Source organism: Perissodus microlepis, chromosome 22 (assembly GCF_051167445.1).
Source record: "Perissodus microlepis isolate ML-2025 ecotype Zambia chromosome 22, ASM5116744v1, whole genome shotgun sequence".
NCBI classification, from domain to species: Eukaryota; Metazoa; Chordata; class Actinopteri; order Cichliformes; family Cichlidae; genus Perissodus; species Perissodus microlepis.
Genome location: NC_140481.1, coordinates 27,032,450 through 27,046,403, shown reverse-complemented (window position 1 = coordinate 27,046,403; position 13,954 = coordinate 27,032,450). Strand labels below are relative to the sequence as shown.

Sequence of the window (13,954 nt, the reverse complement as noted above, 5' to 3'; positions counted from 1 at the left end):
TTTCTCTCAAAACATTTATTACTTTTTCAAAGAAAGTTGGGAACAAAACTTAGAATAAACTGCCATTATTACTAAATCATATTTTTGTTGTTTTAAATCATATTAACTAAAAATGGACCACCAGAGCTTAGCTGACCATGATGATACTGAAAATAATTAATTTTATAATTTTAAATGAAAGACAAATTAAATTGTTATTGAAATGTGGAGTGTAGATAAAGTGCAGTGAGAGAAATCTTAATAATTGACAAACACATTTAATGTCATTGTAGCTGCATAAAGCTACACTGTGAAGTAGTAAAGTAGTAAATAGTAAACAAGCAGGACAGAAATGTCTTTTCATCAACATTTGAAAGTTTATTGTGAAAAACTAAAATTCAAAGTTTCTGACAAAAATCAAAACACAACTTGATTCATGCACAAGAAAATGTTTAGCATGTTATATTACACTAATATCCAACAATCTAAGCCAGAAAGGCATAAAAGTTCCTAACATAACATTTATTCTTATTGTTAAATATACAGTAACTGGTCTTCTGTTCCACTTGTTATATTTTATTGTTGTGTTTAAGTTAAATAAACACAAATATTGAAGTTTTAATGATAATATTTGTCATACTTGTAGCTTAACGAACTGAAACGAGTTTTCGTACAGCTCATTAGTGTTGAGCAGGTTTTTTAACTGATGTTTGAAAAGCTTTGTCGCTGAAATAATTTGTTGTGCTCTAGTATCTCTTTGAATTTGTCTTGAAATAGATGAGCTGTGCTGTAGATAGACCCTCCTCCCCATCCTTTAAAGTCATCAGGAAGTTTGTTTTTTTTAACAGACAGCTGTGAAAGGTGTTGTGCTTCACTTCTCTTTGAAAAGCCTGAGGTGAGGGTCGCAGAGGTGAAGCTTGATGCTAAATTTTCAGTAAATATTGAAGGAATTGATTAAAATAATTGGTTTGTTGTTTTTTTATTGTGATTCAGACACAGTTGGACTAACTCTGAAGTCAGGAGCTTGAAGCCTCAGCATGATCAGCCGTCCACAGAAATACATAGAAGGTAAGAACATTAATCAGAATCAGAATCAGAATACTTTATTAATCCCGAAGGAAATTAGGGTTACAGCAGGCAGCACGCTAATGGCACGTGCGCACTTACAAAGGAACTTTCTGACCAACTTTACACAAACATCACATTGGGGAGACATGTCAGAAAAGTAGGCTGATAGGAAAAAAAAACAACAACGAAAGTACATAACATGAGGTAAGAGGAGGAGAAAAAAACTCCACTCAGACTGAGCTCCTAGTGGGACCTAGTGTGGTGGTAAATCAACAGGGAGGAGAAAATACACACTTTTTGTGAACAACGCTGTTTTCATACAACGTAACGTGTTCTGAAATTAAACAATACTCTTTTGGGTAAAATATCTTAAGCCTGTTTTCTGGGTTTTATCATACAAAAATATGAAAAACCTCATTTATGAAGAAAAAATAACAAAGGCAACCATGTTGTTCTGTAATATGCAGTGTTTCATGTTTCCCGTTGGTCTAATCCAGCTGTGGTTCTCACCTATTTTAAACTTTTGTACTAGACAAACACTGAAATGACATTAAGCAGTGTAATATCTTTGCATCTGTCCTCAGATGCACTAGAGTTAGAACTGTTTATTAAATGTTTATGTACTTGTGTGTTCACTTTCTGTCTCCTCTAAATCAGGTGAAGCTCTTGACTCCCAACATGCAAAACCAAACAATGCGTTAAAGCTCAGAGTGGCCGTGCTGGTTGTCTGTGTTCTCCTGGTATCGGCTCTTGTGGTAACTTATCTCTGTGAGTTTGTAATTTAATTCATGTAGCTTTAATTAAATAAGTGTCTGATTTACCATAAATTTATTAACAATCAGAATGTTTACTATAAAATTGTGAAGGAAAAACTTTTGAGTTGTGACCTAAACCATAAATTGGATGGATAACACAACCACTTATGAATGTGTTTTACTCTGTGGGGGAACTATGCTTTTTAGCTCATGATTTTTGTCGTAATTAATATGTTATTATTTTTATTTGTACGCTAAGTTAAAAATCATAATTAAACTGTGACTCAGACATTCTTCTTCATGAATCTTGTAGCCATCGATGAAAGAAGAATACCTAGCTAGCTTCTTATTTTTAACACATTAACTTTATTAAATGTTAAGGCTAGCATATATATAAAAAATTATATTCAATTAAAAATTAAATATTAAAGTAGCCAAAGATTTTAAGATTAAAAAAGTTACTTTGCTCTCTGGTTATATGCACATATTCTTTACCTGCATGCTACCAAAGCCTGCTCAAATGTGAATAAATCAGCACTACAGGTGAACTGAAATAAGAGGTTCTGGTAACAACAACTGTCTCATTGGCTGTGAAATCTGCAAAATCAAATGTAGATAAAGAGATAAAGTGAAACCGAAAATATTACTGATAGATTTTTGTCTTTTCTTATTTTTCTTGTTTTAATAAGTGTTGGAGCTTTTGAAAACCAGGGACATGCTCAGAAACCTTGAAATGAAGCAGGAAACTGTAAAAGCTGTCACAGGTAAGAACATGAGACTACACTGTAATTTTGTACTAAACTTCTGTTTCTGACCTCTGGAATTTAATCACATAACACACATTATTATTAATATTATTAAATGTTGCTTAGCATTTTTTTCCAACATTTTAATATTTAAGTTATGGTGATTCTCATAACTGATCCTGATGAATAATTATTCTTTTTAAGCCTGTTTTTTAATTTGTTTTTTGGTTTTTTGTAGAGATACCTGAAATCAAACCATGTAGTACAGTGCAGCCCACATGCCCGGAGCCTGGAGTAAAAATTAGTACGTTATGAATTTTGAACACATTTGTATCTGCAGAAAACAATTGAATAAACAAATATACAGCTGTATGACACAAGGACCATCCTCCTGCCTGAAAAATCGATGAAAATCATTTTTTTATCTCTTTTTTTATAACAGTAACACAACCGTGCAGCCCAATACAAACTACAAGCCCACAACCTCCTGAAATAAACATGAGTAAGTTTTATATTTTGTCTTTGATGTGTTTTTTATCCTCTGATTAAGGAAACAGGATCAAAGGAGCATCCTGTTGCTGCCAAATCAAAAAATAGATGATCGTGCTGAAAATTTTGCAAATATTTAAAAAAAAACTTCATCTCTTCTCTATAACAGTAAAACAATCTTACAGCACAATACCGACTACAACCCCACAACTTCCTGATATAACTATGAGTAAGTTTTATATTTTTTCTTTGATATATTTTTTATCCTCTGATTAAAGAAACATTGATGGACTGACACAAACAGTACGTTAGATTGTAACTGCAGGTCAGTCGTCAACAGTGATTTCTTCCACCTGACTAAAGTGTTTGACGTAATCTCTTCAAAGATGAACCATGTTATAAATGTGAGGATGACTGGAAGGAACATGGAGGAAATTGCTATTACTTCTCCACCAATTCATCCTCCTGGAATGAGAGCAGAACTGTATGTAAAACTAAAGGAGGAGACCTGGTTAAGATAGACAGCAAAGAAGAGCAGGTATAAGACATTTCTGCAGGTTCATGTTCTCACCCTGATGTTTCATCATCACAGAAGTGAAAGATTCCCAAAATAATTTAATCAAATGTTCCTGTTTAGAATTTCTTGGGGAAAAATGTTCAACAAAAAATCCCTTTCTGGATCGGACTGACAGACTTAGCAGAAGAGGGCAGATGGTTGTGGGTGGATGGCTCCCCACTAAATGAAAGGTTTGATTCAGTACACACACACACACACACACACATACACATATATGTGTGTTTATTTATATATATATACACATACATACATATATATATATATATATATATATACACATACATACATATATATATATATATATATATATATATATATATATATATATATATATATATATATATACACATACATACATATATATATATACATATATATATATATATATATATATATATATATATATATATATATATACATACATATGGAAAAAAGGAAACTGATTTTATGACATGCAGCCGTGGCAAAAAAAAAAATTGTCCATTTTCAAAATCAAAGTTCAACTTTAACTTTTACAGTTAATGTCCTTTCTGTTCTTCATTCCATAGGTTGACATTTTGGTACTTTACTGAGCCAAATAATATGCCCAATGAAGATCCTGATGGAGAGGACTGTGTGACAATGGTGCAAGTGGGGATAATGCTTTGGTATGATATTTCCTGCAAATTAACTATTAGAAGTATTTGTGAGAAAGCAGCTGTGGCTGTGTGTGTCTAAAATTCAGTTCAGCATAAAAAAGAAAAACAGTGGAAGTAAAGGACACATTAGGGACAATTTTTCCAAAGCTAATGCTGCAAACATTTAAAGCTTCCATTCAGAAATGTTTAAAGGAAAAAAATATAGACACTGTTTATAATGAAATAAATGTGAATGATTATTTTGTGCTTGATTTTCTTATTCATGTATTATGTGCTAAAAGTGTAATGCGACCAGGGAAATTGTTTTTTTACAGAAATAATTTCCTGGATAATGTGTTATTGAACTGTCTGCTGCACAGTCTTTTGAAATTAAATATGTTTTGTGTATCTATATTAAAGAAAAGTACTACATCTAAAGACAAATGAGCCTGAAGTCAAAACAAACACTGATGAGGCAGATGGTGCTGCAGGTCAATATCTGAAAATTCTGCCTGTAAGAAAATTAAATTAAACTACATAAAGAGACTTCAGTGTTACTCAGAATAAGTAGTTTTATGTGAATCCAGTTACAATAAAACAAATGTTAAAGCATGCAGCAGAAAAAAAAAATCTCCTATTCATCCTTCAGCATTTTTCCAAAACTTTGAAACATGAAGTTCTCACAATTATTTATTTTTGAAAAGACTGAAGATAGACAACAGCTCACCGTGCCAAGACTTGTTTTTAGAATTTGTGGTCATGTTTACATACACTCATGACTGGCATGAATATCGTGTTAATTTGGGTGCTTTTAATTATTTCTTCAAACTGTTCTATTTCCAACATGGAACGATTGTACAGCATCCATCTTTAATGACTTTAAAACGAAGAACTGGGTGGATTTTCTCTAATCTACATCAAAGCATGCATTCAGACTCAAATATACACACACATCTCCACTAATATTCGGTTAAATGTTCCTTAGCAAGTTGCACCTCAACCAGATAATTTTGGTAGCCATCAACAAGCAAAAAAAGAAACCTAGTGATGAAGAGCTGAAACATAAAACTCATCACATGGTCTCTAAAATCACCTGATTTAAACAAAACTACAATAGTGTGGTACACGTTGGACAGCACATTGCTGTCAACAACAGGCCACTGAGAGAAATGCTCAAAGCTCCAGGTCTGTTACAGCAATAAATATTAAAAATGGGGCTTTAATTTACTGATTACAATAAGATGATTAAAAATATTGAAAAATAGTCTGTTTTTTAAAAAGCTTTACAAACTGTAATAGACTGAAGGGACAAAAAAGAGAGTGGTCTGAAGGGTTCAGTCCAAATATTTCACAAAAATAAAGACTGGAGCTGTCATGGTGTGCTGCATGGCAGGCAGGATAGGACCCAATTGCAGGAGTCACAGACACAGAATGAAAACTAAAAACAGCAGCTGTAATGCTGAACAAACTTTTTACAAAATACACTTAACAAAAACAAACCAAAATCTGAAAATGAAACTAGGAACAAAACTGGACTCAAGAACCAGAAACTAAGAAACACGGAAGAAAAACACACAGCAAAATGAGGGTACAACACGACAAAGAGCAAGGAAAACACAGGGCTTAAATACACTGAGGGATAACAAGGGAATGAGACACAGGAGGAGAGGACAGCCGGGAGTAATCAAACATGACAACACCAAGGGGAAGAAAAACTAGCAACACTGACATGAGACAATGGATCATCAAAGTAAAACAGGAAGTATAAGACAGAGACACAGACTTGACACTGAACAAAGAGAACACGGTGGCACAGTGACAGGAGTGACAAAAGACACGAGTGAGTTGGGAGGCAGAAGGAACATGGAGACAAGAGTAACTAGACATGGGATATGGGGAAGGCAAAGTAACAGAAACCTAAATCCAAGGTACCAAGAATATAACACACACAGAAAACAAGAGAACCAAAACCATGAATCAACAATCATCAAATAATATAATCACAAAGAATGAAACAGAAATACTGGGTCACAGACCTAGTACTGTGACAGGAGCAAATAATGCTTTGATTTTATTGCCCGGGCATTTGAACAGATGTCTGCCAGTGGTGCGTGTCCTGCTGGGAGTGTCAACAGGGACACAAAGAAAAGTTGCAGGACACCGGCCCTCAAGAAATGGAGTTTGAGATCCCTGATATTAAAATAATGTGCTTTCTCCTTCTCTCTTGTGTTGGACTGAGGCCAGACTGGACACCACTGGACCCACCATCTCATTCTGCCCTAAAAAGTGGTATTAAACAGTTGAACATACAGTTTTTGACATAGCATCACAGAAGACGTAGTGCCTGCTTGTGAATTACAGTTGCCAAATAGTGCCACAAGGTGGTGCTGTCCTCCTTTTTGTTGTGTTACGCTGGAGCACATATGGGTGTACTACTAAGAGAGATTAATAGACAAACAAGCTATGCCACTACTTTTTTTTGCAGGTAGGGGTTGGATTGAACATTCAGCAAACAGTCACAGAACATTCCCTGAATGTCACCTAGCACTCTCCTAGCAAACATACCCATAACACTGGCATTTCATTTTCCAAGAAAACATATTAATCAAATTCTTGCAATGAAAATTACATCCAGATGAACAGAATCAACCTTTTGGGATTTTAATCAAATGTTCAACAATGTTTGAAAAATCTTTTTCAGATAATGTTCCTGTGAGAAATAACATTTTGACTCCTTTGAGAAGAACTGACAGAATCCGCAGAAAGGGGCAGATAGTTGTAGATTGATGGCTCACCACTAAGCACAAGGTTCAAATACTGTGAAAATTTACCTAATAAATATTAAATAAGACATATTAAAAATATACAAGAACAGTATTTTAGTTAACTTCCCATGGCCCTACAACTGTTTAAACAATAACAACATCGGGATGTTAGAGCCCCCAGTTTCACTAAACTGGACCTCCACCACTTGGTCAGAATCCTAAAAGGTGATGAATGGAAGACTGCCTTCAACACTCACCTAGGTCACTTCGAGTATCTTGTCATGCCATTTGGTTTGACCAATGCACCAGCTGTTTTCCAAGCTCTGGTGAATGATGTTCTGAGGGACTTTAACCATTTTGTTTTTGTCTATCTGGATGACATTCTCATCTTTTCCAAGACTCACTCCCACCATGTGAACCACATCCGTCTCGTCTTACAGCACCTTCTGGAAAATTGCCTATTTGTCAAAGGTGAGAAGTGTGATTTCCACATGCAAACACTTTCTTTCCTGGGCTTCATTGTGGAGCAGGGTCAGCTCCGGGCAGACCCGGCCAAGATTAGGGCCGTGGTGGAGTGGCCTGAGCCCCAGACACTTTTAATCAACTCAAGCAGCTTTTCTCCTCCACCATCCTGGTCCAGCAAGACCTCAGCAAACCATTTGTGGTGGAAGTGGACACCTCTGATTCTGGCGTGAAGGCTGTCCTCTCAGAATGCACCAAAGGCAAATTGTATCCATGTGCTTTTATCTCTCGACATCTCTCTTGGTCAGAGCAAAACTATGATGTGGGCGATCATGTCAAGTTGGTTCTAGAAGAGTGGAGGCATTGGTTGGAGGGAAATGAACACCCCATGCTCATCTGGATGGATCATGAGAACCTGACTTGCCCACAAGCTGCCAAGCGCCCGAATGCCCATCAAGTCAGGTGGGCCCTGTTTCACCAGATTCAACTTAACTATCACCAACAGATCTGGATCTTGGATCACAAAGCCAGAAGCTCTTTCACACCAGTTCCACCCACATCATGAGGCTTCAGAAAAGGAGAAGCCCAATGTGGTGTGACAGAGACACAGCGGGTCCAGAGAGTGTTGTTTTGAACCATTTTATTTACCACAACTGTAGCTCACAAGCTGCCAGCCGCACATGCAACACACCACAATCCCCAACAACCTGGGGTTGGCGACAGCGGTGTCGACCAAGCCTGGAGCTGCATCGCCAGCTCCGCATTTCGCCCCAGGTGGCGCTCAGCCTAGTCCTGTCCCGCAGCTCTTTCCGCCGGCGGCGCCCCCGCCACCTGCTTCCGCTGGGTGGCCGCCATTTCAGCCAGCATCTGGGGCAGCTCCTCCCTTCCCTGACTCTGGTAAGGACCCGCCGTGCCACCTCCTGGGTTTCGGCACCACTGTGGTGTGATAGACACACGGCGAGTCCAGAGAGTGTTGTTTTGAGCCACTTTATTTACTGCGGTTGCAGCTCACAAGCTGCCAGCCACACATGAAACACACCACAATACCCAACAACCCCTGCTTCCTCGTGTTTTTAGTCATCCGCTGGGTGCACACAGACAGATTCGTCTGTCACCCGGGAAACGTCTATTTTCGAAACATCTATTTTGGTTGCCATCTCTAGTACAAGACGCCGTCCCGCTGGCCTTCTACCTCTTCCTACGCCCAAGAGGCCAAGGTCTCACAGCTTTGGATTTCGTTACTGGCTTACCTCCATCAGGTAACACCACTATTCTAACCATCATTGTTTTTCTAAAACAACCACTTTGTTGCCTTACCCAGGTTGCCCACCACTCTTGAGACTGCTACACTGTTAAGAGACCTTGTTTTTCGATTACACAGCATTCCTCAAGATATTATGTCAAATCAGGGTCCCAGTTAACATCTCGTGTGTGTGGAAGGAGTTCTGTATGGAAATAGTGAGCCAAGTCAACTTGTCTTCTGGGTTTCATCTGCAGACCAACAGCCAAGCAGAGAGGGCCAACCAGGAGCTGTAGGCGGTTCTTTGGTGTGTGGCCTCGTCAAACCAGTCCACGTGGGTTTCCCAGTTGGCATGGGTGGAGTACACTCACAATTTAATGACATCTGCAGCCACTGGAGTCTCTTCATTTGAGGCTTTCCTAGGGGAACCTACCCCTGCACTGTCCATCACTGAAGGGATACTAGCAGTATCTTTCATGCAGCATAACATGCGCCACTGTCACAGTTTTTGTAGAACCACACGGAGCACTCTATTCAGGTCAGCTGGACAGAATAAACTTCTAGCAAATCGTCAGCTTGTTCCAGCTGACACCTATCAAGTTGGCCAGAAAGTCCGGCTCTTATACAAGTACGTACCTCTACGAATTGAATCAAAGAAACTAGCCCCTCCGTTCATTAGGCCGTTTGACGTACGGTCTGTCATTAATCCAGTGACTGTTCGTCTGAACCTTCCTAAAAACATGAAGATTCACAATGTTTTTCATGTGTCATAGGTGAAGCCATTCCGGACAAGCCCCTTGTTTCTGTTCACATTTCTGTTCACCGGAATATCTGAGGTCAGGATGTTGATGCCAAGGTGTGAAAAGCTGTTCACAGAGCTATACAGAGGGTAAGAACATTTCATGTGCTGATAAAGGTCAAATCTGAAAAACAAAACTGATTTTTATAGGTTAAAACAAGTATGCAAAGATAAAACAATACTATCTGCACTAGGGATGGGTATCGAAAACCGGTTCTTGTTGAGAACCGGTTCCCACTGTTTCAATTCCTTGGAATTGTTTGCCATTTTTGCAAACGATTCCCTTATCGATTCCAGTCGCCCCGAATGACGTCACCACGTTGTGGAACGTCATTTACCTGGCAGGAAATACGGCGCCTAAGCGGCTTAAACGCTCAAAAGTTTGGTCATACTTTACGAGAATGGATGACAACAGGGCAACTTGCAATACTTGCAAAGTAGATATTTCATTTAACGGAGGAAACACTACGAATATGCAAAAGCATTTGCTCACAAAACACGTGATGACCTTAAATGAATGTCGTGTTTTTAATTCCGCTCTGGACTCGTGAATCTCAACCCAGCAGCAGCGGTAACGTTTGCACGTCCTCTCCCATTAATGCGGCAGGTAAATAATCAACTAACAGTGCATATTATGTTAGCGCGATCTGCCTTTTTACAAAACCTGCCATTACTGTGCATTTAGGTGACCGTGATGAGACAGACAGAGTCTGGCTCAGATGCTGGCAGTTCTCGCTGCAGTCTACCGGTAGCGTCTCCTTTCAGGCCAGGATAGACGAATGTCACCGAGCAGTGACTAAGTTTGTGTTCAAAGGCTTGAACCCATTTGCCACAGCAGATGATTTTCGGTAAGTGAATGTGTTTAATTGTAGGCAGGGACATTACTGAATATTCTTGTGTAATTGCTACTGAATAATTTATGTTATACTTTGTTATTGCTACAGAAGAATATTTATTTTATTATTTTACATTTACATTTTTTTTTTCCTGGGGACCCTGTGACACCCCATTGAAGAGCCGTAGGCTGTGGATCTCTTAAGATCTCACTGTTGGGTTTGTAAGGCCATGTTACTCCTAAATTTCTATCTTGTTCAAAGAGAAGATATAAAACAAAGTTCTAAGCTAATCGAACTTAGTGTTCTCCTTTTTTAAAAAGAATCGATAAGAGAATCGATAAAGAATCGAATCGTTAAACAGAATCGAAAATGGAATCGGAATCGTGAAAATCTTATCAATACCATCCCTAATCTGCACATAAATTAAGACCAAACTATATTACACATTCAGTCCTTTAACATATCAGTGTATTTGATATATTTGATATTTAGTTCAACAAAGAAGAAACAAACAAGCAAAAGGGGCTGTGTAACACTTCAACGTGTGGTTTCTTCCGTGAACTTTGTTGTTGTTTCCTGTTTGGTTAATGCAGCTATGGTTTCCACAGCTATCTGACTTACCACAATTTAAAGGAGGAGGGGAATGTTTACAGTAAGACTAAAAATACTATACACAACAACTATGGCTGACTGTTTGAACTGTAACAAATGAAAAATCTTTCAAAATGTGAAGACAATCTACAAGACTACATACAGCAACCAGAAATAAAGTTTTTGTTGTTTTTGTCACGGATCCGGTTCCGGGGACTCGGGGTCCGTGAACAGTGTGGACCTTTATTATTATTATTATTATTATTATTATTATTGGATGTATGTCTGCTGCACTGTGCTCTCGTGTTCCATGCTGGTGTGTGTACGTGTGTGTGGCTGGAGGATGAAGGACAGCCACCTGCAGGCCTGAGGGGTGTGGCCCTGCCAGCTGCTGGTCACGCCTAGGTTCCCACACACCTGCTTCTGATCAGGCTCGTCGGGGGAGCTACTTAACAGAGCGATGGAGCTTCCTCCGGCGCAGGATCGTTGAGTTAGACTCCATGTCAGTGTTTAAAGTGCTGTTCAGTGTATGCCTGCTGGAGTTGGTGCCATAACGGCTGTGTCTGTGTTTTTCCTCAGGAGGACAGCGGAACACAGGACTGCAAGACACACGGGGTGTGCGAAGGCACAGGGGCAGAGAGCACGAAATACCAGCACTTAGGAGAAGACACGTCACGGGAGTCGAGGGAGCACTTTGGAGATTTATTGTGTGGTGTACATTTACCTCACTGTAAATAAACCCACTGCTTATTCCACTAAGTCCAGCGTTTGGGTCCTTTCTCCAACATTCCCCACGGCTTGCCCTGGCAAACCGTGACAGAACGATCCTGCCAGACATGGACCCAGCGGTCTCTGAGGAGAGGCTCAGGAGGGAGATTATGGACAGGGTTTACAGACTCTGTGAGTTATGGTGGGAGAAGCCCGCGGAAGGTTTGCGTCGTGCCGTGGAGAGGCGGCTGCAGGAGACTCTTTTTAAATTTCCCTGGCTGGTTGACGATCTCAATCCAATCGTCATGGACTTCCTGCTTTCCACCCTCCACCTCCACTCTCCTCCTCAGGCTGCTCACCGGCCCGGACAGCTGGTGGTTTCACAGCCTGAGACGCCGGCCCCGACATCTACACGAAACGACGTTCGCGCCGCCGGCGTTCCTCACCGCAGCCTGATCCACGGACATCTCAAGAGCCGGCTGTGGTGAGTAGTACGGACAATTTTCCATTTCCCTCACCATCTGTGTTTGTGTCTGCAGTGGACGAGCCGACAGCGCAGGTAACATCACCTCGGTCAGAGGTCTCCACACCACTCGCTGCTTCACCATCTGCAGCTGTAGCACCGCCGTCGTCTCATCTGCCTGCAGCCACCATTCTGCCAACTTTTTCACCGGCTGCTATGTCGCCACCCGGACCTGCCCAGCTCGGCGAGCGGGGGCCGGAGGAGCTCGCGCCGCCGGCCGAGGAGCGGCTCAGCGAGCAGGGGCCGGAGGAGCTCGCGCCACCGGCCGAGGAGCGGCTCAGCGAGCAGGGGCCGGAGGAGCTCGCGCCACCGGCCGAGGAGCGGCTCAGCGAGCAGGGGCCGGAGGAGCTCGCGCCACCGGCCGAGGAGCGGCTCAGCGAGCAGGGGCCGGAGGAGCTCGCGCCACCGGCCGAGGAGCGGCTCAGCGAGCAGGGGCCGGAGGAGCTCGCGCCGAGGAGCGGCTCAGCGAGCAGGGGCCGGAGGAGCTCGCGCCGAGGAGCGGCTCAGCGAGCATGGGCCGGAGCTCAGCGAGCATGGGCCGGAGCTCAGCGAGCCGGGGCCGGAGCTCAGCGAGCCGGGGCCGGAGCTCAGCGAGCCGGGGCCGGAGCTCAGCGAGCCACCGGTTGAGGAGTTCAACGAGCCACCGGTTGAGGAGTTCAACGAGCCACCGGTTGAGGAGTTCAACGAGCCACCGGTTGAGGAGTTCAACGAGCCACCGGTTGAGGAGTTCAACGAGCCACCGGTTGAGGAGTTCAACGAGCCACCGGTTGAGGAGTTCAACGAGCCACCGGTTGAGGAGTTCAACGAACCGGAGGGACCGGGAGGAGCCCGTGCTGCCAGCAGAAGACCTCAGTGAGCCGGAGGGACCCGCTCAGCCGAAGGTAAGCGAGCCGGAGGGACGCCCACGTCAGCGACCAGCACGTCATAGGCCATGTGCCACACTTCGCTGTTGCTCACCGGAGCAGCGCCGTCGCCGTCGGACCCGGGGCAGGCCGCCGGAGGGGCAGCGCCGTCGCCGTCGGACCCGGGGCAGGCCGCCGGAGAAGCAGCGCCGCCACCGGACCCGTGGCCGCCCGCCGGAGCTGCTGCGTTTCCATCAAGGGGTTAGAGGTAGGCCACCTGAACTGTTTTGCCGCCACTGCCTGACCCACAGCAGGTCCCGCTTGTTTTGCCGTCCTGCGGGTCGGCCGCCGGAACTGTGTTTGCTGCCACTGGACCGGGGGATTGGACTGTTGAACTGTGTTTTTCTTTTGTTGCTTTGTGGTGGCTGTTTAGCAGAGAGGTTTTGGGGCCCTCCGTCCTGGACCCCCCCGCCGCCCGCCCTGGGTTTGGTGTGCGGTGTACATTTACCTCACTGTAAATAAACCCACTGCTTATTCCACTAAGTCCAGCGTTTGGGTCCTTTCTCCAACATTCCCCACGGCTTGCCCTGGCAAACCGTGACAGTTTTTGTATAACAAAAGCAAAGTTGGCAAAAGTATAGACATTCTGTAATTAAGTAAAAGTACAAATACTGCTGTTAAATACTCCAGTAAAAGTTGAAGTAGTGATACAATTTCTTTAGTCAAGCTCTAAAATGTACTCAAAGTAAAAATTAGCTCTTTGGAGGACTTTTCTATTTTGTCCAAACTAACTGAACCTGGTGCTATATTAACATAATGATAAAATAATATCAGTAGATAGGAATGCAAACTTTAGTCTAACCTTCATTTATTCTAATTATACTCAGCTTGAATCTAAAGAAAAAGAAGGAAAATAAACACTATTTATTTTCTATTGCCTACATTGTAGACGGTGAG

The 13,954-nt window shown here is 42.1% G+C and overlaps 1 protein-coding gene across 4 annotated transcripts; it reads left to right on the top strand.

The window, feature by feature from the left end:
• The first annotated feature begins 834 nt into the window (after positions 1–834).
• On the top strand, positions 835–12,285 carry LOC146363363 (uncharacterized). 4 transcript variants are annotated; one of them, XR_014799288.1, is made up of 13 exons: positions 835–874; positions 973–1,047; positions 1,705–1,815; positions 2,492–2,566; positions 2,787–2,852; positions 2,991–3,050; positions 3,207–3,266; positions 3,424–3,575; positions 3,675–3,784; positions 4,163–4,261; positions 9,472–10,104; positions 10,183–11,426; positions 11,504–12,285. XR_014799288.1 is itself a non-coding variant. In XM_084920082.1 (11 exons), exons 2-11 carry the CDS (start codon positions 1,017–1,019, stop codon positions 9,473–9,475), a joined length of 768 nt encoding a protein of 255 aa, XP_084776208.1. In that variant the 5' UTR covers positions 835–874; positions 973–1,016; the 3' UTR covers positions 9,476–12,285. The 4 variants fall into 4 exon arrangements, 2 of the variants coding, with proteins under 2 accessions (XP_084776208.1, XP_084776207.1); XR_014799287.1 differs by having other exon boundaries at positions 9,472–11,426; XM_084920082.1 differs by having other exon boundaries at positions 9,472–12,285.
• The last annotated feature ends 1,669 nt before the right edge of the window (positions 12,286–13,954 follow it).

Bases quoted from the DNA above. Each gene is read 5' to 3' on its own strand.
- LOC146363363 (XM_084920081.1), top strand. From the start codon at position 1,017: ATGATCAGCCGTCCACAGAAATACATAGAAG. The intron at 2,567-2,786 runs GTAAGAACATGA...GGTTTTTTGTAG, and splicing joins AACTGTAAAAGCTGTCACAG to AGATACCTGAAATCAAACCA. The intron at 3,576-3,674 runs GTATAAGACATT...GTTCCTGTTTAG, and splicing joins TAGACAGCAAAGAAGAGCAG to AATTTCTTGGGGAAAAATGT.